Source organism: Urocitellus parryii, chromosome 10 (assembly GCF_045843805.1).
Source record: "Urocitellus parryii isolate mUroPar1 chromosome 10, mUroPar1.hap1, whole genome shotgun sequence".
Classification (NCBI taxonomy): Eukaryota; Metazoa; Chordata; class Mammalia; order Rodentia; family Sciuridae; genus Urocitellus; species Urocitellus parryii.
This window is the reverse complement of record NC_135540.1, coordinates 1,358,374-1,382,362: the sequence shown is the minus strand read 5'-3', so window position 1 is coordinate 1,382,362 and position 23,989 is coordinate 1,358,374. Positions and strand designations below refer to the sequence as shown.

The 23,989-nt window shown below is 47.4% G+C and overlaps 1 protein-coding gene across 1 annotated transcript in view; it reads left to right on the top strand.

Annotated features, from left to right (window-relative positions):
* The window catches only part of Prdm5 (PR/SET domain 5), a 134,022-nt gene that overhangs the window by 5,832 nt on the left and 104,201 nt on the right, over positions 1 to 23,989 (top strand). The window contains exon 2 of the mRNA XM_077803368.1: positions 2,829 to 2,912. Within this exon, the coding sequence (XP_077659494.1) occupies positions 2,829 to 2,912 (84 nt within the window). The remainder of the gene's footprint in view (positions 1 to 2,828; positions 2,913 to 23,989) is intronic.

Genomic DNA, 23,989 nt, shown 5'->3' with positions numbered 1-23,989 from the left:
AGTGGCTTTGTCCTGGGGCCCACATTCTGGCCCAAATTTGGATGTTGGTTTACACTTCCTGGAGACATCGTAGAGGAGGAGTGATTGCCATCGGCCTGCAGGAATCCCCTCGTCCTGTTCCCATGGTGACTCAGTGGCCTGTGTTTCCTGCTTTTAACATGGATGGCAAATGGACACTAGTTTCTGAAGCTGGTGTTTTCTCACTTTCTTTCTCTGACGTTCCTATGAAGTTAGGGACTTGCCAGTGTGTTTCAGTCACACTCTTGTCTCCTTGATTGGCAAGTTGTTCCAAACGTGGTCTGTGGGCTCTTTCTAACCACTACCTCAGGAGCTGGAAGGGATCTTAGAGCCAACCAGGCCAAGCCCCTGCTTATGGATGAGGAAACTCTCAGACTGCTAGTGACATTGTAAAGCGGCACTGCCTCTTGACAGTGGAGCAAGGACTAGCACCAGCCACCCCAAGCCCTGTTAGTGCCTTCTCTGTGACTCGAGAGGTGCCTGCAGGAACCTTGCTCACAAGCCAGGGAGGGAGTGTCCCACAGTGTGGCAGTCAGACACTGCTGCTTGTCCAAGTCATGTCGAGGTCAGTGGGCAGCCAGGTGAGTGGATTAATTACCCTTAGTTCTGAGTAGCTGCAGAGAGGCACCCTGCAGTCTGGCACTGGGGGGCCTGGCCCAGGCCTCGGCCTCCTGCAGGCTGGTTTGTGCAGGTGGACTTTGTCTTGAGTCACGTTGTGCTGCAGGTGTGCAGTTCTGGAAAGTTGGAATTCGTGGCCAACATAGGAATGTAGTGATTCCAGACACGAGTCTGAGTCTTCGACTCCTCCGGGAACGGTGCAGGCAGTGGGCACCTTTGGGCCACACTGTGCCACCCTGACTTTGGTTGGAGTGAAGAGCTCTCGATAGGCACACCCTTTCCCACTCACCTGGCTGTGTTCCAGTGTGTGGTGCTTGCGCTGGGATCCGCACCCGCTACCTTCCTGTGGCAGCTTCGAGGTACCTGAGTGAGGGCTGACCCTGGAGGCCATCAGAAGCCAGGAACTTAGAAGCTTTCTCACAAAGGAACCCTACACCGAAGGTGAGCCCTGAGACACAGGCCTGGCTGGATGGGTGGAACGTGGCCGGCCGGGGTCTTCCTGCTGGGGGTAAGAGCTTGGGCAGTGTGGCCTTGGGTGCATCCAGGGATGATGGAGGAGGCTGGAGGCTAGACGTTCAGAGTGGCTGGAAGGGGGATTTTCCCCATCATGAAGGGTGACCCCATACCACAGTCTGGGGTGGACCTCTCCTGAGTCCCCAGGAGAGCCTTGACTTTGAGGGCTATCGGCAGTTCATTTGATTCAACTGACAGAAAAAATAGTCACAAGCATGTGGCCAAGTGCCCCATTCTCCTCTCCTGAATGTCACCAGCGAGGCCAATGAGGCTCGTGCTTATGTTAGTCTCTGTGGAAGTGCAGGATCGTGATCTTGATCCTAAGAAAGTGCTGTCATTTTACCAGCCCAGCGGGCATAGTCAGAGTGCGTGGGCAGCGGTGCCCAGCCTCAGGCAGAGGCCTCTGTGAGCGCGGGCTTTGTGGGTGTGGGAGCCCCATCTCCAGGTCCCATCTTCAGGTGAGACATGGCTACTTCTAAACCCTTGGGGCCATGTGTCTGTCCCAGAGGTGATGTGAGGCCCTGTTAGCCTGAACTGCAGTGAGGACAGGAGGCCCCTGCCCTCTAAATTCCCTTCAGTATCCTGAAAAAAGTAGCCAGCGGTGTCCGCTTCTGGGATGTCTGTTTGGGTTCCTCACAAGAATCGCAGTTGTGGTTGAAAACTCCCCCGGTATTTCCAGGTCCTGGGGATCGTGGTGCTCCTCCCGTCTGACTCCGGGCTCTCTTTCCTTGGGGCTGGTTTGTTGTTTCTTGATTTCTTTAAGCTTTGCAATGTGCCCTTGCTCATCCCAGGGTATGGGTTTTCTGTTGCTCTTTGGGTCATTCATGTTCCTTGAAGCTCTGTGCTGGTGGCTTTTCCCCAGGAGCATGTGGCAGAGGTCCCCCGAGCCTGGGGAAGTGCTCGGTTGGGAGACTGAGGCAGACAAGAGGCTCCGTCTCTTCCCACCCACTCCCTCTGTCTCCACAGTCACTGCTTGCTCCCTGGAGACAATCAGTGTCACCTGTCCATGGGAGTAGGCCTACTTGGGGGTCTCACCAGGGTGCGTGGCAGAGGGTGGCTTCCGCACCCCACTGTCTGGTCTGGACCCCAAAGCCCAGCGATCTCTGTTTGAAACACTTCCTGTGATGCTCCTGCCGTGGGTTTGCACACAGCCACACTTTGAGAAACCCGGCTGTAACAAGTGCCCGTGTGGCAGTTTGAAGATTGGCAGGCGAAGCTGAACTTTATTTATGAACAGTGTCCTCTGAGAAAGGCAAGCCTGCTTCTTTCTTGTGCAAAGTAGGGTTGAATTTATGGCTTTTATGGAAACCAGGTGGGTTTCTGCCTGGTGGGCCTGTCTCTCACTCAAGTCGGCAAACTGGAAGCTTCTGGTTTCAGGCCCACTTGCCCCGGGCTGTCAGCCGGCCTGGAGCGGCTCCGCCTCCTCAAATCCGAGTTTGGCAGTTTAACCCTTTTATGTTGGCACCTGTGTGTGGAGTCTGACTTCTAGGCTAACCAGGAGATTAAGTTGGGCTTTGCATATGTAAATACTTCATGTTTTGTAAATTAGTTAATATTTTAAAATGTCTGAATGCTAGAGTAAAGACTTGAGGAAGAAGACTTCCAGATGATGGAAGGGGGTTGATTTTTGTAACTTGATGATTGAGCTGATCCTTTTCTGTGTGCCTGTTGCTCCTCAGGGTGAGAAGTTTGGGCCCTTTGCTGGGGAGAAGAGGATGCCAGAAGACCTGGATGAGAACATGGACTGCAGGCTGATGTGGGAGGTGCGTAGCAGGGCCCTCTGTGAACCTCGAAATGTGATTATAAGTCCACACGAGTGGGTGCTGGTTTTCACTTGAGTATCTAAGTGTATATGCATCTTAGTTTTGACATTTAGCATTTAATAAAATTAGACTGCTGAGATATTGGACTCCTGGAGCTCTGGAATGGATAGCTCGTCACTGAAGCAGCCTGTGGGGATGTGTGCAAGGGCCTGTCGCCAGGGAATTTCCCTCTGCTTTGGCAGGCCAGCTGCGTCTGTGGCTGCTCCTTTCTGGGTATTAGAAGGGCCTGAGGAGATGAGCGGAGAGGCAAAGGGGCAGAGACAGCTGCAACAAAAATTCGGAAAACTGGGCCCCAAGAATTATATCTGATGGTTTTTATGAGGAGACCACAGGAGAGGGGATGTGTAGGTGGGAATGTGAGAGGCGGGACCTGGAGTGGAGATCTCCACGTGGAAAGGCTCTCGGGCTGTGGCGTCTGTGCCTGGTCTCCGGAGCAGACCAGGAGCAACCAGGAGGTGTTTTATGTGTGGCATGCAAAATGGTGTCTCCGCAGCTATTGGGTGGCCAGTCTGCAGTCCTGCAGGCAGAGAGGAGTGGAGGCTGCCGTCTTCAGGCAGAAGTGCCTTTGGAAGCCATCGGTTTGGTCTCAAGCCTGGCTGCTTGGCCCAGAGACACACCCATCGTGGAGGCTGTCTTCCTCTCAGTCCACCCACTGCGGCGGTCACTCACACCCTGAAGTCCCTGTGCAGCAAAGGCTGGATTTGCATTAGCTTAGCTGTAGCTTTAGCAGAGTCAACACACAAATCATGAGAGTGTGTGGTCTCTAAGCAAAATACACTTATAACCATCACCTGTGTTGCTGCCCAGGGTCAGGTGGGGTGCCCAGAGGATTCTGAGAAGGTTCTGTAGTGCGAGTGATGGAGATGGGAATTACTAACACTCTCTACCCTGTAATTTAAGTGGGAAATGTTGTAGATACTGCTTTAATTTAGCATGCTGTTTTAATAGTTTACTTTTACAAATCTAAAAATACTTTTAATGGCTTTCACTGTTCTTCTGTAAGGTCTTAATTTTCTCAGCAGTTAATTCTCTTGCCCTGAAGGTTTTCAGAAGTCAAATGTTTATGTGACAAAAGATAACCGAACAAGTCTCAAATGATGAAAATGGCGATATTTAACAGGTCGTTGGTGGCTTTTGGTATCTGCTTTAGGTCTGAAAATCCTGGTGTGGCAGGTTCCTGGTTTGCACAGCTGGTGCCGAGGCGGAGCTCATCAGGTAATGAGGTGACCTTTATTTGGAAAGGGAAGCTTGCAGATGGGAGACTCCAGGCCTCTGCATGGCTGGTGCTGGTGTGGCAGTGGCTGGCAGCTTGGCACCCTGTGTCTGTGGTTCCTCACCATCTCTGCCTGAGGACTGTGTTTTCACATTGGTTTTACCGGTTGGTTTGATCATGTTTGTGTTCAGGGATGTTAAATTCGAGGAACGACCTTTCCGTTGTATTTACTGCGTGCTGACACTGTGAGCGAGTGCTGTGTACTTCTTGCACAGTCTGGAAGGCTGGATGGGCACCGGCTGCCCCTCCAAGCCTACTCCCTGCTCTCAGGAGTGCCACAGTGCTGGCCCCTTGTTCAGGTGCCCTCGGGCCCTCCTGCAGCTCCTCCTTGGGCTGGCCTTCAGGTCCTTGCTGGCCCCTTGCACAGGTCCCACCCCTTGCCCTCCTGCCGCTCCTGCCTGGGGGGCATCAGCCACCCTCTGCAGCAGCAGCTGTCCTGCAGGGGGGATGGAGACTGCTCTGGTGCTGTGTTCTCTGTGGGAATGTCCAAAGCACTTGCCACCTTTGACAGCTGGGTTTAGTCCGGTCCCTTAGGACCTGCTACTTCTGACAAGCCTGTGAGGACATGGCTCACCACAGTGCAGCTCCAGGTGGGAGGTCAAGCCCCCAGTGCTGTGGCTGTGGATGACGGAGGAGGAGTGGCAACATGTCTGGAGACCCTGTTTCGGGACAGTGCACGGCGTTGCCCCTTCTCCATCATCCTCGCACTTCGCTTGTGGTGCCAGTGGTCTTGGTGGACACGGCCAGGAGCCCCAGTGGTCTTGGTGGACACGGTCGGGGCCTCCCTCAGCGCTTCTCTGATGCGGGCTCCCTTCCTTCCCTGAGAGGCCAGTTCTTACCAAAGAAGCACCAGGTGGGAGTGGCCTCCTATGGTGAGCCCTGGGGCCATGGCCAGTATCCTGGTGTCACATCATGGGAGCACTGGGGTGTGTGCCAGTGGCTGCCCCCCTCGCCAGTGCAGCTTGGGGCACATTGGACCCGCGACAGTTGCTCAGTCTTCTGTCCTGGCCATCAGGATCAGAGCTTGGCGTCTTGGGACTCAGTCTTGTCTACCCCGAGCACTTCTTGGTAGCCTCCCCTCTTGACTTTTTATTTAGCATCAAGTGTGTTAGCAGAGGAGTTCTGGGTTCTCAGCCAGTAGGCCAGCAGTGAAGCTGGAGGTTGGGAGCCAGCACGTGGCCGTCCTGCTGCCACCCATGTCACCAGCACAGCGTGGATGTGCCGGTGCTCTGCTGTGCTCCCAGCTCCCTTCCACCTGAACTTTGCCAGGCGCTTGGGCCTTAAGGTACATTTCTGTCACCCTCTACTTGCTCACACTCACACGCAGGACCAAACTCCAGCCGTGTGCCGTTGCCCAAACTCTCCCTAGTACTTTGGTTTAAATCTCCAAGTCTTTCACCCTCCACAGAATTTTCCTGGATATTCCAGCCCCAGTTTCAGTCACTGGCATGGGCCTCCAAGTCGTGGCCTGGAGGGTGCCGGGGGCCTGCGTGTCTTCCTGCCCCTATTCCGCTTGTCTCTCGGGTGTTCTGAAGTGGGGGCTGGGCGTCCTGCTCTGATGCGGGGCTCCCCTTCCCTCCCAGCGTGGTGCTCTGGCACTTCCTGAAGAGGGGTGGGCAGATGCCAGCCTGGGAGCTCTCCAGACGACATGGACTTTCCACTGGAGTCCCTGCAATTCCTCTGAGATCACGAAGGTCCCAGCCGGGTCCCCCTCTCTCCCTCCCACTCACAGTGGGTCCTCTTGCCTCAGTCCTTAAAGGGCTCAGCAGATGCTGGTGGGTGCTTAGTGTGTGGCTGGCGCCCACAGAGCACTTGCCATGTCCGAGGGAGCTGGTGGCCCCTCCGTAGGCACAGTTCTTACTGGTTAGGCAGCAAAGGACTCATTGCAGATCACAGAAAACCACATGAAAACTGAAGGTTCAGGTAAAATGTCCACATTCTGGGTGGATTTTATAGGGAAAACATCTCTCACTTAGATTCAGGCTGATTCCTCGTATTACGTCATGTACAACTTATGTAGATGTTTCTGAAACACCAGGAGCTCCAGGAGAATTCTCATAACAGCTTAGTTTTGCTGTTCCTGAGGCCATGCTCTTGTACGGGTTCCAGAGGAGCACAGTGGGGGACGCGAGGCTGTGGGAGCACCAGCTTTTCCTGCGTGAGCCTGACACAGGCATTTGTAAGGTTCACATTTGCTAGTTTTCCTAAGTCTAACCCCTGGGGACTCAGGGAGGAAAACCACTTTTTAAGTCTGAGGCAGTGGAATCATCAGGGCCACCAGTCTCCATGGTCTGACAGATAGCTGCATATTATAAAGAGTAGCCTGTCAAATGGTCTCAGTTTCATTTGTTTCGGTTAGCAGAAAAGAATTTGTACTTGTGGATGAATAATGTGTTTTCAAAACCTAACTATCAAATACCTAATTATGAGATTCCCAGGTGTTGTGATGTAAATTATCAGTCTCCTGCAGTTACAGTAGGTTATTATTTCAGAAGGCTTCCACATGCCAGGTGAGCGGGCCCCTGTCTGTAGCTGATGAGTTTTGGAATCCCTTGGTGTCAATTAAAATGCACTCAGCTGGTTCCTGCAAGTCCTTCCCAGCCCTGGTCCCTGCTGCACTTTCCCACTGGTGACAGTCCCTGATTAGTGACCCTCTCTCTCAGTGGCTCATCCCATGAAGAACAGATAGGACACAGATGGAGAGGAAAGCACCCACTTTTCATGGCTATACAAAGACTCTTAATACATGGTTCCAGAAAAGCTGGGCTGGAGTTTGTGACAGACCCAGGTCAGCGTGTGGACCTCTCTGCTTCTTCAATCTTGGTCTCTCTGCCACCTGTGGTGGTCCCCAGAGTGGGTTTTGAGTATGTCAACCTGTCTGCATGGGGAATTACGGCAGAGTGCCTGGATCAGAGGGTGGCAGGGAGCCTGGAGAGAGGCCACCAGGCAGCACGGACCTGCTCCCAGGCTAGGGCTGTGTCCCAGGGGCTGATGAATAGTGACCACAAGAAGTGCCTGGCCCAGGGACTGTCAGGGTCTCAGCACCAAGCTGAAGGAGGAGCCATGAAGAGGGACTGAGGGACATTTATTCTAGTTTATTCCTTCCATGGGATGAAGCAAGGCAGCATGAAGGGGCAGGTGGTCACTGGGAACTCCTAGTCAGAGTCCTTTTCTTATTCTTAACAAATGATGAGCTTGTTTGAAATTCCTCATTAAACAAACAAAGACAGAGCCCAACCCAACCCAGCAAACAGAACCCAGGGTGGGAAGCAGCAGCAGGAGGAGGAAGGCTGAATTGAGAATCCACAGGGTTTTTTTTTCCCTGGGGTCCTAGTCAGCCTTTCACTGAGTCTGAGAGGCTGGATGTCTGAGCTCAGCCTGGGGGAAGGGTCAGCCCTGGAGGGAGGAGAAACAGGACAGCTGTGGAGGTCTTGTAGGGCTGCACCAAGGACCTAGGCACATTGCTGGCTCCTCCTCAAGGCGTTTGTAGAATTACCTGGCAGAGGCTGGGAGTTCAAGCCCTGCTCTTCTGAGGGGCAGATGTTCTGCGCTCTCCCCCCCCCACTCTTTTCGTACTGGGGATTGAACCCTGGAGCACTCTCTGAACCCTCTGCGACTGAGCCACATCACCAGCCCTATGTTTTATATTTTATTTAGAGACAGGATCTTACTGAGTTGCTTAGCACCTCGCTTTTGCTGAGGCTGGCTTTGAACTCAAGATCCTCCTGCCTCAGCCTCCCAAGTCACTGGGATTACAGGTGTGCACCACTGCGCCCAATGTGCTGTCTCATCTTGCTGAGAAGAGGGCCTTGCTGCAGACCACACTGCAGTGAACTGGAAGCACCGTGGGCTGGAAGGGTGTCCGCCCAGGCAGCCTGCGTCCAACCACCAATGCAGCTCAGCCTTGAGTCCGCGCCCTCCCTGATGGGCATTAGGAGAGTAGCTTTCACCCTCTGGAAGAGACAGCAGAACCTACTTTGTAGAAATAAAGCTGGATCCTGTAAAGTTTTGTAATATGCAATGTCTAGCATTTAATAAAAAATGACTAAATTCTAAAAGATAGGACCATGTGACTAAAACCAAGAGAAAAACTCAGTAATGGAAACTGACTTAAAGATGATTCAAATATTGATTGGAAAAAGGGTGATTAAAATAATCCTGATCAACATGTTTTATCATGTGAAAGAGAAGATGAAATGCTGAAGCGTTTTACTGAAAAAAATTAAGCTGTATAAACAGCAAATAGATATTGTAGAACAGAAAAATAAACTGAAATTGAGAATTTGATATTTGAATTAGATAGAAGATATGATATAGCAAGAGACAGGATTAATGAAGAAGAAAAGAAGTTCATAGTAAATGTTTAAAATGAAGCCCAAAGACTAAAGTAAAGTAGATACTTGTGAAAGTATGTAGAATGGATGTTTGTACACATCTGTAGACACAGGATAGTAATGTCAGGGCCTTTTAGTGTTAGAAAGGGAAGAAAGAACAGACAGGCAGAAGCAATCGTGTTGATACAGTGGCTGGGGACTTTCCAGGACCATTATGACAAGTTGAAGTTTGGTTAACCTTAAAAAGGGTGCATATCATTAAAACCACACCTAGGTAGATTTTTGTGAAGCTATTGAAAACAGCCTGGAAACTAAAAAGCAGAGAGACATTATCTATAAGAAAGCAATCGTAAGATTCGCAGCTGGCTTTTAACATTAAAGGTAAAATATTGTAGGCACCTGACTAATGTATTTACAGTGTCAAAAGAAAGTAGCGGCAAATCTAGCATTTTATACCCAGCCAGAATGTCATTAAGAAAATGAAAGCATAGTTCTCTACATGTCTTCAAATTGACCATCTTCCCAAGTGACTGATTATTTGGAGTTCCTTTTATCCACAGCATTAGCTACAAACCTAAGGTCTTGCTCAGTCTTTGAATGAGAAAACTAAGACCACCTCTCAACCACAATCAGAGGAAAGTTGCTACTCTAGATTCACTAATGGGATCAAAAAAAAAAAAAAAATCCAACAGGAAGCACTTATACACATGGAATTAAAATAGATTTCACCATCAAGGCAATTAGGAGATTTCCAAAGTAGAGCAATATGTAGCAAACTCTGTGAACCATTCAAAGTCCGTCACAGCCGATCCCATGAGTCACCAGTGTGGGCAGTTTGCTAACCATGTGAGGACAACTCTCCTACTGGGGTGCCTCTTCAGAGTGGAACTGAGAGTTTGAAGATACTGAATTGTAAAATGAATTTTTTATTCTGCTGAAAATCATCATTTTAAAATAAAGTCCTGTCCAATAAATTTCATCTCAATTAGAGTGGTGACCCTTCCTCAAAGTTGGCTGAAGTCAAATGTGACTCTGGGAGGCACTGGGCGAAAGGTTCCCGTCTGACACAGAGCAGTGCCCTGGGAAGGCCCTCCTCCCGCTGTGCCAGTGGTTCAGACACGGGCGCACAGTTTGGATCTTTATGTGTGTGATTAAGACTCGAGGGGAAGGGGCTGCTCCTAATGGTGGCGAGGACGCGGGGTGGGATGAGAGGGCGAGGATAGGGGAGATGGAGACGTGGCCTGTGGAGAAGGGCAGTGAAGAAATCACTAACGGCACAGTGGTCTTATTTTTAGAAAATTCACACTCTCTGGGAGCCAATTGCTGTCCTCTGTTTTTTCCTTTTTTTTTTTTTTTTTTTTTTTGCTCCTTTGCCGAATGCCGGCTTCTCTCTCCTTCTGATTTGCTTTTCCACTTATTTTGTGTGAGACCATCTTATCAAAATATAGTGGGAAAATTCTCTACCAGTTCTGGTCCAAGTTTATTTTTATTTCTTGTCTCAAAAAAGTGAATGTAGTGAACGTGGTGATGTGGACTCAGCACTTAATCATGCCCTGTGGGAAAGGAGGGTGTTTTCTCCCTTTGAGCCTGAGGTCTCTTCCCTTCGTGACAGTGCCTGAAATCCTCGAGTTGGCTTCTCGTTCTGTAGGACTCCGTGACCATGGAGATTCAGCATCAGCGCTACATAATGCTCTCTCCAGACAGCTCATGTAACTCTGTGAGACAGGATCAAGGGAGACAGTGGGTCTGAGCCCTTGCTGGGTTCTGGTGTTAGAGGAGGGGTGTGTGTGGTCGATGCACATTTGAAAATGGAATTAAGTCGTTGGTTTCCCATGTGGCACGCCTATTGAAATTTAGCATGATACCTTTAAAATAAGATTCTGTCTTCATGACTTTTTTTAAAAAAGTTGTAGTTGGACCCAATGCCTTCATTTTAAAAAAAATGTGGTGCTGAGGATGGAACCCAGGGCCTCGCACATGCTAGGCAAGTGCTCCCCTGCTCAGCCCCAGCCCCAGCCCCAGCCCCGTCATAGTGACCTTTGACATATTATAATACTGGAGGGTGACTTGGCTTTCTTCTGGTTGGGCATGTGAGAACCTCAACTTTAATCCTAAGGGTCTCTCCAGATTCCCCTGTTCTAACAAAATGAGGTGTGTATGTAGAGGATTGGCTGTTTCTCCCTCAGAACAGGCTGACTTCAGATCTTCCTGCTTAGATGCATAAGTAGTAGTGTTAAAATAATTAAAGGTGAATAAAGACATTTTCAAAAGACAAACAGCTTCTAAAATATGAAGACACAGACAACCTGAAAATAAAAAGGGAGAAAAAGATATAGTGCAAATATAGATGAAGAGACGTCAGTCTTCATCTCACCAGCAGCCTGCAGAGGACTTTGAGGAAGAAACGGCCCTGGAGATTCAGTGCCAAGCGAGTGTAGCCACACCGAGGAGGAATGCCGAGCACAGTCCTGGGGAGGCCCACGCCGCGGCTGCTGATTGAGGAGGACTTCAGAGAAGATGAGGAGGACAGACGTGATACCTACACCCGCCTCACAGGTACGGGACACTGTGCGGGAGGAGAGAAGTCAGACCCCATGGTGGAGCACGCCTCATAGTCCATCTCTGCTATCCTAAGTGCAGGCAAACAGAGTTCGAAGGTAGCATCCCAATACAAATCCTGGCACCTCCTTTGGTGGGGATGGAGTGTTACGGTGGAAATAGACCCTAAAACTTGTGTAGGAACCTGAAGGTCTGTGAACTGCGAGGTGGCCTTGACAGAGCGCTCTGCCGTCTGGGCTCCACCTCGGGCTCGGGGGGAGTGCCAATAGATCCGTGCAAGTGTGGGCGAGGAGACGATGTTTTTGACAACAGTGGCATTGGTGGCTCCCTGGGACAGGGATGGCATCATGGGTGCTTCGTAGGTCAGGATGATGTCCTTCTGCCCCTAGTTCACATCACATGCAGAAGTTGGTGAACCTGTGGTGAGTGTGTGTTGGGTGGGAGCAGGGACCTTTAGGAGGGTCACGGGTGCCTGGGTGGCCCTAGGACAGGCAGGGTTTCTTCAGCAAGGCACAGCCAACACGACCCCTGATGGGAGAGGCACGTGGAGAGCACTAAAATGAAGAGCCGTTGGTCAGAGCCACTGTAAAGAGGATGTAGAAGCCAATGTCAGGGGAGGAGACCTCGGCCATGCCTCTGTCTGAAGAGGGCTTATAGAGGAACACGTTAAAGATCTGGGAGGGTCGACCTGGAGGAAATGGGCAAACACTTGGACAAGTGTGTCACACAGACGAATGTCCAGGTGGGCGGTAAACCATGCAACAAGGTCCAGCTCCTTCCATCACCGGGGAAGTGCACCCCAGAAGCAGCAGTGGCCACGGCGTGGCTCAGAATGACTGATGGAAAAGAGGCGGTGACGAGCATTTGCAGGAGTCTTTCCACAGCCTTCAAGCAGTGCTGCTGGGTGTGAACCCGAACAATAGCTTTGGAAATGCCTTTAGTGGTGCAGCTGGAGCCGAACACACGTGCGTGCTATGAGTGTGCACATGCGCTTCTCTTATGCCAGGCTCAGGGCCAGGTAGAATTGTCTGTGAAGTCACGATCAGGGATTGTGCCTGCCTCACTGTGAGGGTGGCCCTGATGCAGGGGCCGGGAGGATTTCTGGGTGCTGCTTCTTTTCCTTTCTTGCCATGCTGAGGATGGAACCCAGGGCCTGGCACGGGTCAGGTCAGCCCTCTGCCACCAAGCCCAGGACTTCTACTTTTCATTTTGAGACAGGCTCTCACTAAGTTGCTGAGGCTGGCTTTGAACTTGTGATCCTCTTGCTTCAGTCTCCTGAGTCTCTGGGACCACAGGCATGGCCACCATGCCTGGCTGGGGTGCTGCTTCTTGATCCGTGTGCTGGTCATGTGAGTGTTCACTGTGCGAGACTTACTGCAGCGGTGTGCTTAGAGTTTCTGCACCTCTCCCTCACCGCACTGCAGTCCAGTCCGAAGCTTACTCAAAAACAAGACACGAAGGTTGGGACCCAGGGGCCTCTATGTTCCCTGTCAGTGCCAAGACCTGAGCAGAGTGGCAGCCAGGTGAAGTCCTGGGTCACATAACTAGCATGGCAGAGCGGTGAGTTTGGACAGTTCTAAGAGCAGAGACAATGTCTGGGGCTCGCAAGGCCACAGTCAGTAGACGGGGTTCATGTTGTACACAGGATGGGAGAAATGGCTATAGGTCACTGTGTCTTCCCTGCGTGCAGCAGGCTGTGGGAGGTGAGGTGGCCGGTCAACCTACTGTGATCCTGCTGGTGAAGGGTGGTGGAGATCTGATGGGGACTTGGGCCATGGTGATGGAGTTGGCAGGAGGCAGTTGGCTTCCAGTTGGAGGAACTGACATGGTGGGTCCTGCGTGGATGGTGTGACTGGCCCTATGGCTGGAAACTGGACATACCTCTGAGATAGGGCAGTGGGAGAGTGAGCTTGGGGGAGAGGGGAGGACGGGCTGGAGCATGTGAGGTGGACTTTGCAGAGAGGGCCTGGACTTCCCACTGTCTGATTATGTCAGACTCCCCAGGTCTTGGCACAGTGTATCTAGGGTGTAAATATAATGGTATAAATGTTCATTTCACATCCAGTATTCAGTAAATATACTCAACAAATATGTTGAGCCAATGTGTGACCTGTTTTTACTATCTGGTGTTCTTGGGAAACATGTTAGGTGAACATTACAGAAAGAGAAATAGCTTATTGAATCCCTTAGTGTTTTGTGGGCTTGGGGTTGCCTCCTTTGTAGATATTTTTTCTTTTTTTCATGAACATAGTGATTTGACAATGCAGTTTTTGAAGAAGGTGATTTGTTGGATATTAAAGTGGACATTTTGTTTGCATGTTTTCCTCTCTATTTGCAGTTATTTTGTGATTACAGCTGTTCTGCTGTTGGGAACTTGACTCAGGACCAGGTTTCCAATGTGTTTTAGTTTTTGGTAAAAATGTTTTCAATTGTTTAACATCTTTTATTTTTTTTCTTGTTTATAGAAGTCCTTTTAGGTGTTTGGAACAAAGAAGTCTCTTTGCCAAATGTTTTTCTTTTGCAGAAGATAACATTTTGTTTTAGGTTCCAAATGGAACCACTTAGTGTAGACATTAGTGGGAAAATACCACCCAGGGAGCCCTGAATGCTGGGATGGCTGAAACAGATGTCACACTGCCACCCCAATCCAGCACTCTGGGTTGGTGCAGAGCAAAGTCAGTGGATGTCACATGCCTTTGTGAAGTCCTGATGTGATCTGTGTCCTCCTACCTGAGCACACCACCCAAATCTGGCCACTCAGCCAAACCTGAGCAGACTAGGAGAGAGCTGGCAATTCATGACCAGCTTGTGATGAAAAAACAAATAAAAGCCAAACCAGCTTCTGTACTATTGGAGGAGTGCCACGGTCAGTGTGGTTCTGACCACAGCCTACAGCACTACAGGATTTCTACCAAATAGATGCATCTGTTGCAGATGATTGCAATTCCAGCTCCAGCTTGAGTATGTAATGAGGCAGTCCACGTGCCAGATCACAGAAGGTCCAGAGGTGGTTGAGTGGCTGCAAGGGGGGCTGATGAGCTCAGTGATACCACCCAAGACCTCTCCACCTTCCTGCAAGCAGGGATGGCAGTGGCTGACCCCCAGTCACTGAAGTTATTAAATTCTTTATCACATAAAGAATTTAAGACAGTCATTACAAAAATGATCAAAAAATTCCCAGAGAATACAGAAAAACAGTTGAATGAATTAAGGAAGTTGGTGCAGGATATGAATGAGAAATTCAAAAAGGAGACAGAAGTAATTGAAACAAAACCAAATAGAAATCTTGTAAATGAACAACACACTAAATCAAGTAAAATGTTCAGTTGAAAACCTCTAATGGAGTAGACCACGCTGAAGACAGAATCTCAGAGCTGGAAAACAGAGTGGCCAGCCTTGAATGTTCAGAGGGCTTTAAATAAAATAAAAGAAATAGCCATGATCATATTAAAACTCTAAGAGAACATTAAGAGACTCACCGGAATTAATAAGGGTTGTGAAATGCAGGCTAATGGAATTGATAAACTCTTCAGGGAATTAATGACAGAAAAATTTCTAAACCTTGAGAATCAGATGGACATCCAGACACAGGAGGCATTCAGAGCCCCAGTAGACAAAAATTTAAAAAAATGAGCCTCTCTACAATACATTTATAATTTCAATGCCTAACATACAAAACAAAGAATTTTAAAAGCCTCAAAAGAAAGACATCAAGTCAAATCAAGAGGCTAGACAGTTAGAATCACTTCCGATTTCTCTGCACAAACTCTAAAAGCCAGGAGGCCTTGGTATGATGTGTTACAAGTCCTGAAAAAAAAAAATAACTGTAAACCAAGACTGCTATACCTAGAAAAGCTGTTTTTCAAAATTGAAAAAGAAATAAAAACTTCCAAGATAAGCAAAAATTTTAAGAATTCATTACTACTTAACTGGCACTACAAAAGTCACTTGAAGAATAATTTCAAAGAGAAGTAACTAAAAAACACCCAGAGTTCACAAGTGAACAAATCTCATTTGAAGAGAAACAAGACCAAATTAAACATCATAAGTAAATCAAAATGGCAGGAATTAATAAACATCTCTCTATAACATCATTGAATATCAATGGTCTTGACTCTTCAATTAAAATAGCTTTAAAAAACAAGACTTAAATATATGTTTTTTGAAAGTGACCCACCTTATACACAAAGACAGCCACAGGTTGAAAGTGAAAGGATGGATATTGATGTGCTATGGGAATGGAGCCTAAAAACAAGCAGGAGTGGCTACTGTTATATCTGACAATCACACTTCAAATTAATCAGAAGAGATAAAGAAGGTAACTTCATGCTGGTAAAGCTAACAGTCTAACAAGAAGATACACCAATAATAAATAGTTATGCCCCATAAGTGGGTATAATTAGTTACATCAAAGAGACAATATTCAATTTGAAACATCAGTTAGACCCCAGTACAATAATATTGTGTGATTTCAATGCACCTCTCTCACTATTAAATACATCATCCAGACATGAACTCAGTAAACTCTTTGGCCCTGAAAATTATTATAAATCAAATGGACTTAACAGACAGCTATAGAATATTTCACCCAACAATAATTGAATACACCTTCTTTTCAGTGGATCATGGAAACTTCTCCAAAACAGACCATATTTTAGGTCACAAAGCAACTCTTGGAAAATACAAAAAGAGTTGTATTTTCACAATTTCCACAGTCAATTCTTTGCATCTTATCAGATTATAATGGAATGAAATTGGAAACTGACATGACAAAACCATACAGAAACTATATAAACACATGGATATAGAATACTACACTTTTGAACAATGCGTGGATGATAGAAGAGATTAAGGGAGAAATGAAAAATTTATAGACTCAACTGAGAATAGTGATTCAACCTACCAGAAACTTTGGGACTGTATGAAAGCAGTTCTAAGAGGAAAATTTATAACTGTGAGTGCTTACATAAGAAAATCAGAAAGATCCCAAATAACCTAATAATGTATCTCAAGGTCCTGTGAAAAGAAGAACAAACCAATTCCAAAATGAGTAGGAGGAAGAAAATAATTACAATCAGAGCCGAAATCAATGAAATTGAGAATAAAAAAATACAAAGGATCAATGAAATAAAGATTTCATTTAAAAATAATTAATTCATTTGTTCTAATATGCTATACATGACAGCAGAATGCATTTATAGTAAAGATTTCATTCTTTGAAAAGATAAATAAGATTGATAAGCCCATAGCCTAACTGCCCAAAAGAAAAAAAGAGAAGACCTAAATTAGGGATGACAAAGGAGAAAACAGACAGACATCAAAAATCCAGCAGATCATTAGGGACTATGTTGAAAACTTGTACTCTAATAAATTGGAAAACCTAGAAGAAAGGGACACATTTCCAGACTATGTTCCCAAACTGAATCAAGACAGCATAGGAAACCTAAACAGATAATAACCAGCAGTGATATAGAATCAGTGATAAAGAGCCTTCCAACAAAGAAAAGCCCAGGACCAGATGGATTCTAAGCTGGATTCTACCAAACCTTTGAGGAAGAATAAATACGAATACCCCCAAATTATTCAATACAATAAATAGGGATAGAACACTTCCAAATTCATTTTATGAAGCCAGTATCACACTCATACCAAAATCAGATAAGGATACATAAAGAAAACTTCAGATTAATATCCCTGATGAATTTAGATGCAAAGAACTCTTAATAAAATATTAGCAAATCATGTTTAATAGCATATTAAGAGATTACACATGATGACCCAGTTAGTTTTATTCCAGTAGGCAAGGATGGTTTAGTATATGCAAATCAATAAATGTAATTAATCACATAAAAAGAATTAAGGACAAAAATTACTTAGTCATCTCAGTAGATACACAAAGGTCTTTGACAAAATTCAGCACCCATTCATGATAAAATCACCGAAGAAAGTAGGGATAGAAGTAACCTACCTCTACATCATAAAGACTATATATGAAAAATACAAATCTAATTTATACTAAATGGAAAATAAATAATAACTAAAAGCATTTTCTTTAAAATATTGGACAAGACAAGGACATCCACTCTCACCACTCCTGTTTAATAATCCTAGACATTCTAGCTTGAACAGTTAGGCAAAGAAAGGAATAAAAGGGATAAAAATAGGAAAGGAGGAAGTCAAATTATCATTGTTTGCAGATGATATAATTCTATACTTAGAAGATGCAAAATCCCCACCAAAGACTGCTAGAGCTAATAAACAAGTTTGGCAAAGCAGCAGGTTACAAAATCAACATACAAAAGTCAATAGCTTTCCTATATACCAACAAGGAATATACTGAGAAAGAAATCAGGAAGACAATTGCATTCATAATAGCCTCAAAACAAACAAACAAAAAAACAAAAAAACCCCCCCAAAAAGCAAAACTCAAGGAATAAATCTAACCCAGGAGGTAACAGACCTTTACAATGAAAACTATAGAAAATTGAAACAAGAAATTAAAGAAGACTTAGAAGATGGAAAGGACTCACCATGTTCATGGATTCTCAAAATTAATATTGTTAAAATCACCTTACTACCAAAAGCAATATGTAGATTCAATGCAATCCCCATCAAAATGCCAATGAGATTCTTCACAAAACTGTAAACAATAGTCCTACAATTCATTTGGAAGAATAAGAGACGCATAATAGTCAAAGCAATTCTAAGCCAAAGAAGCCTGGAGGCATTACAGTAGCTGACTTCCAGTTATACTACAGAGCTATAGTAACAAAAACCCCCTGCATGGTCCTGGCATTAAAACAGACCCAGAGACCAATGGTACAGAATAGAAGACACAAACCCACATAGTTAATGGCATCTGATCCTTGACAAGGTGTAAACATACATTGGAGAAAAGTCATCCTTTTTAACAAATGGCACTGGGAATACTGGGTATCCATATGTAGAATAATGAAACTAGACCTTTATCCTTTGTCAATCAAAAAAATCAAATCAAAAAGGATTGAAGACAGGAATTAGACTAGAAACTCTGCAACTCCTAGAACAAAATGTAGGATCAGCACTCTAGCATGTCAGCGTAGGTTATGACTTTCTCAAAAGACCCCTAGAGCTCAGATGATAATGCCAAAAGTAAATAAAGTGGATGGCATCAAATTAAAATGTTTCTGAACAGCAAAGGAAACAGATAGGAATGTGCAGAGAGAACCTACAGAATGGGAGAAAATCTTTCCTAGATACTCTTCTGACAGAGGGTTAATGTCTAGTACATATAAAGAACTCAAGAAACTTTACACCAAAAAGCCCCCAAATAACCCAATTAATAAATGGGCAAATGAAGTAAACAGGTACTCCTCAAAAGAAGAAATACAAATGGGCAACAAATATATTTTAAAATGTCTAACATTATTAGCAATTAGGGAAATGCAAAGTGGAAAGTACACTGAGATTTCATACCACACCAGTCAGAATGGCCATGACCAAGAATACAAATAGTAAAACATGCTGGAGATGATGTACAGAAAAAGGAACACTTTTACCTTGTTGGTGTGATATTTCGTTTTTGGTAACAGGGATTGAACCCATGGGCACTTACCCATGGAGCCACATCCCCAACCTGTTTTTATTTGTTTGTTTGTTTGATAATGAGGATTGAACTCAGGGGCACTTGACCACTGAGCCCCATCCCCAGCCTATTTTGTATTTTATTTGGAGACAGAGTCTCACTGAGTTGCTTTGCTCCTTTCTTCTGCTGAGGCTGACTTTGCACTTGAAATCCTCCTGCCTCAGTCTCCTGAGCCACTGGGATTATAGACAAGTGCCACCACATCAGGCTTCAATCTCCAGTGACTTTAAGATCAGAGTGAAGACTCTGGATTTCCTGGGAGGAAAGCTGGCTGGTGTGCGATGGTGGGCGGAGCTTCAGCACAGGCCTACAGAGTACAGTCAGTCTGCTCGCCCTTCCTTGGTTTCTTCTTCACATGCCTTTTATTCCTTCCGTCCTGCCTCAGCACCACAGCAGAACAGTCTGGAAATGGGAGTTAGTGCCTGATCAGGATCGCAGACAAGCAGACACAGACGCTGGGGAGGCGGCTGTGTGGAGGGGAAGTGCCCTGTCTGCTGCCCTTGTGAGCGCTGCGTCTATAGGAGCAAAAGTCCACTCCCAGGGTAATGAAAGAGTACTTGTGCAGTACGAAACGGAAGACCTGGGATGGCCAGGAGTGCATCTGAGGGAACCATTCAGCAAACCAAGGAGGCCTGCGAGAGTCCGGGCAGCTGGGGTGCTGGTGACCTGCCTGCGTGCTCTCCCCAGAGTGGCTCACAAGCTCATTCCCTTGGATGCCACACTTCAGTCCTGCAGCTGTGGAGCATCTGACAGTGGCCAGAAGGCCAGGAAGAAGGTTACAGTCCTGCCCTGTGCAGACTTGCTGCTGTCACCGAGGCCCTATGCATACACCTCTCTCCAGCACAGGGGTCGGGGACACCTTTGCCAATGTCGCCTGGTGCTTCCTGTGGTTCTTCTCTGGCAGCAGGCAAGTGTCTCGCTGGAAGTGCTGGTGTCATCTGTGCAGGCAGAGGCTGGCACTTGTCCCAACCCATGGATCCCTGAACAGAGCATAGGGTGGAGGGATGTGTAGTCTCAGCTCCTGGGCTTGTGGGGAGTGGGCTTCGGGTTGTGAGCTAGGGAGGGACTGGCAGCTGGGGATCAGGGGAGAGGAGGGTTGCAGGACTGGGGTGGCATTCTGTGGCTTGTGCAGTCCTTGTGGCCCAGGTTTCTACACAGAGGGTGTGTGGGCTGCTCACGGGTATGGCTGGGCGTGGACTTCAGCTGGCTTCCATCCAAAAGAAAACTCACAGATATCAGATGTTGGCAGTTTCTGATGGGTCTTCCAATAAGGCCTGCAGTGCACACAACCATCTGTCTTGCAGGCCTCCGTCTGCAGCTCTGCTGCCCTTTGATGCTCAGCTCCTCCAGTTCCCCTGATGCTCGCTCCCTTCCCTCTGAGCTTTTCTCCAGCATCAGCTACTTCCTCTCCCCATGCCTCACGTCGTCACCGTATTTCTGGCCTAACATTGATTTATTGCTGGATGAGTAGAAGGAAAGCTGGCCACTGACATCCCCTGGTGGCAATCTTCAGAGACCTTCCTGTAGCTCAGAAGTCCATGGCTCCTCAGAACTGACCATAGGTGGAAGTTCCTAGTAACCCAAACCCACAGCCCCTTTGTGTGAGATTCAGGTTGTCCCCACAGTGGCACTGCTTGTGACTGAGCTTCTCTGAAGTTCACAGAGAGGAGAAGTTCTTCCTTAGCCCAGCTGGTGGTGGAAACTCTAAATAATACCAATCCGTGATGGCATTTTTGCACTTTAAAACATTGAGTGAGTATGCAGTTGGTGTCCATTGTCGCACGGTGTCATGTGAACCTGCTATGTGAAAACACTCAAATACGAAGTGATGAATGTGTTTTGATACTGATAAGATCAGTGTTGCTTTCCCATTTATGCAGTATTATTTCAGTTGTAATTTCATTTAATCTTCGACGACCCCAGGGTTAATGAGTTTCCTGTTCCTTGAATAAATGCAGTTGCTATGTGCTGCAAGTATGAGATACTCTTATATTTCAAAGACTTGGAAGATGACCCTGGTGGTGCCAGTGTGTGGATTTTGGCTGTTGTTAGGGAGCTTTGGAGGTGGCTCCTTATTTCAATTTGCAATTCCCTAATGAAATGTGATATAGAACAGTTCTTCATATACTTCTTTGTTATCTGCTGAACCAGCAGGCATGGGAAGGAAGGCTGGGGGGCAGTGCTGGGGCTCTCATCCTGGAGAAGAGCAGCAGCAGCAGCATCAGGAGATGGTTGCTTCAAGTGACATAAAGTGATGTCACGGGAGAAGAGGGACAACGGCCCCTCACACAAACAGCCCAATTTAGGAGAGCGGATTCTAAGTGCATGAATCTGGGGTCTCTGGCCTGATCCACTTGGGCTTGATGCTGAGCTATGCTGTTTTTCCAAGTCTGTTTGGAACCCCCCGCCCTCTGCTCACTGTCCTGAACCTTGGCACTTCCTGCCATCACGCCCGAGCCTAGATTCATGGAGCTACACAGCCCCAACCACTCTCCTCGGCCACCTGCCTGTGTGTCCCTGGCAGCACTGTGTCTTCTCCTATAGGCTTTGCAACCACTGTGAGGTCTCAGGCAGATGTAAGGCGTGGCCTCCCAGAAAGCGTGCGTGCTTGCGTGCGTGCGTGCGTGCGTGCGCGCTTTTGGTACCTGGAATTGAACCCAGGAGTGCTCTTCCACTGAATACATCCACAGCAGTTTTTGTTTTTTTACTTTGAGAGAGGGTCTTGCTGACCTTGAAATTGTATCCTCCTGCCTCAGCCTCCCAAGTTGCTGGGATTGCAGGTGTGTGCCACCGCACCTGGCTTCCCAAAAGCTTTTGTGATTTTAAGCTGAGTCAATGAAATCATGCCCAGACTAGGGGGCCCATTTCCCCTGATGTGCTGATCTTGTTGCAGGTAAAGGGGACCTGGACGAATAAGTGTGTGTCTGTAAGAGGACCCCCAGGAGGCTGAAGACCCTCACGTCCCCTCAGACAGGAAGGAGCGATCCATGTGGAAGAGAAAGCAGACGGAGGGCTCCTGCCTGCCTAGGCTTGCAGGCTCTCTGTAGGGGAAGTGCCCTGGCATGGGAGGGTGTGCTGGGGCGGGGGACCTGGTCACGGTGCTCCTCCTCAGCTTGGCATTTGGCTGGCAGAGCCCTAGAAGCCACTCCTGGTGTGCCACCATGTCACATTGCTGTCACACTGCAAATACTGTGTGGATCTGCATTTGGATTTGAATAGTAGCTGTTATGGATGTGAGGTGTCCCCAAATGCTCATGTGTGAGGCAATGTGAGAGGGTTCAGAGGAGGAGTGATGGAGTTGTGAGAGCCACAACCCAGTCAGTGAACTGACCTCCTGATGGGACGGATTTAGTGATAGCTGGAGAGCAGGAGGGGAGGGTGTGGCTGGAGGAGGCGGGCATTGGAGGCGTGGCTTTGGGGGGTATATTTGTATCTGCCAAGTGGAGACCTCTCTCTGCTTCCTGATCACTATGAGAACTGCTTCCCCCTGCCACACTCTTCTGCCCTGTTGTTGAGCCTCACCTTGAGCCCTGAGGAATAAAGCTGGCTGTCTATGGACTAAACCTCTGAAACCGTGAGCCCTCAAATAAACGTTTCCTCCTCTAAAGTTACTGTTGTCAGGTCTTTTAGTCGCAGCAGTGAAAAAGTTGACTGAACCAGTAGTGCTGAGGTACATTCGTGTTTGTCCTTGACAGGTGACATGGCTGGACAAGGCCTGTGTGCTCCCAGGCATGCCACCTAAAGCAAGACGTTGTCCTGGGAGCAGCTATTGGCCCCTGAGGTTCTGCTGGGCATATTCTCTTAACCTTTTGAGGGGAAACTAACCGGGACAACGACGCGCTTCTTGCACCTGGTTCCAGGAGATGCTGCCTGGTGTCTGTGAGGTCATAGGCAGAGAGTACCCTCTCTGCCTTGGGAATCAGGAAACCCAGTGAAGCTCAGTGGGGGATGGCTGGTGCAGAGGGGGAGAGAGCCCCCTGTGGGTTTCCACAGCAGCCCCAGGAGTTACAGTTGTTCTCTTGAGATGCTTCTTTCAGATATCCAATGACGTCACTCCCTAGGGGCTTTGTAGGGGTTCTGTGTTTGGGATTGGAGTCCCTGATGACTTCATGGCTGTGGCAGGCATGGTGCCTGGGAAAGTTTCTGTGCAAAGTTATAGGATGCCCAGTTGCTATGGCAATGCCCTCCATGCTAGAGTCTTATCAGCTTTGACCTTAATCTTAGGCACATAGCTCCTGGGAATAGAGGAATTTGCTTGCTTGATAACTGTAGTGACTCACCAAGCTCTGGTGCTCCTGGAACTGCCTGCCTAACAATAACTTCAGACAATAGACCTTCTTGAGAGCTGCACAAAGCTCCTAACATTGCATATTGTAACTGTGAAATGTAACTGCAGAATAAGCAACTTTCCTGATACTCTGTACAGTAATGTTTAGAGTATTATTATGGTACTAATGACCTAATATAACTTGTTGTTATAAATAAATATGGCCGCTTGGACAAGGAGCCATTCTGCCACCTTCCCTGCCTCTGCACCTTGTCTCTGCCTACTCTTTATTATTATTAATTACAACTGGCAACCAACATTGGGGCACAAGAAGAGTTCTCTCTCTAGAAGCCTCCCAGTCCACAGAGTTTGGGACAACAGAATCCGCCTTAATAGAGACCCTTCTGGACAGACGTTGACAGGTAATGGGGGAAGGGGGTAGCTTCCTTATGCCCGGAACAGGCTTTTGACATGTGTCTCTTTCATTGGCTGGTACCTATCCCTAATCAGTAGGCTATGGGTAATTCTCTATTTCTGTCTGATGCTAAATGACATCATCAGGCCGAGCTTCCTCTTCTACTTAGTAAGGCTGGACATACCGTAAATAATGCTGATCTTACCGCCTTGCTGTCAGAGATAAGCTCTTATTGATCTTCTTATCCAGAAAGTGGAACTCTAAATTTGAAAAATGGGAGAAAATAGGTGAAACACTACATGAGAAGACATGAACTTCTATTCCTGTGCTTCAAACTTGGTTTCTTTGTACAGATGCAATAGACAAAACCTCTGTTTATCAACCTGCCTGCTCTTCCTTCTGTGCCTGGCTCTGTGGCCCTTAAGTCCCCTACCGCTCCCCCTGCAGCGGTGGCACAGCCCTGGCAACAACACCCTGCCTGGAGCTCTTCTGGAGCCTCCCACGCATGTTGCATCGATTCTCTAACTCTCTGCCATTGCCTCTGT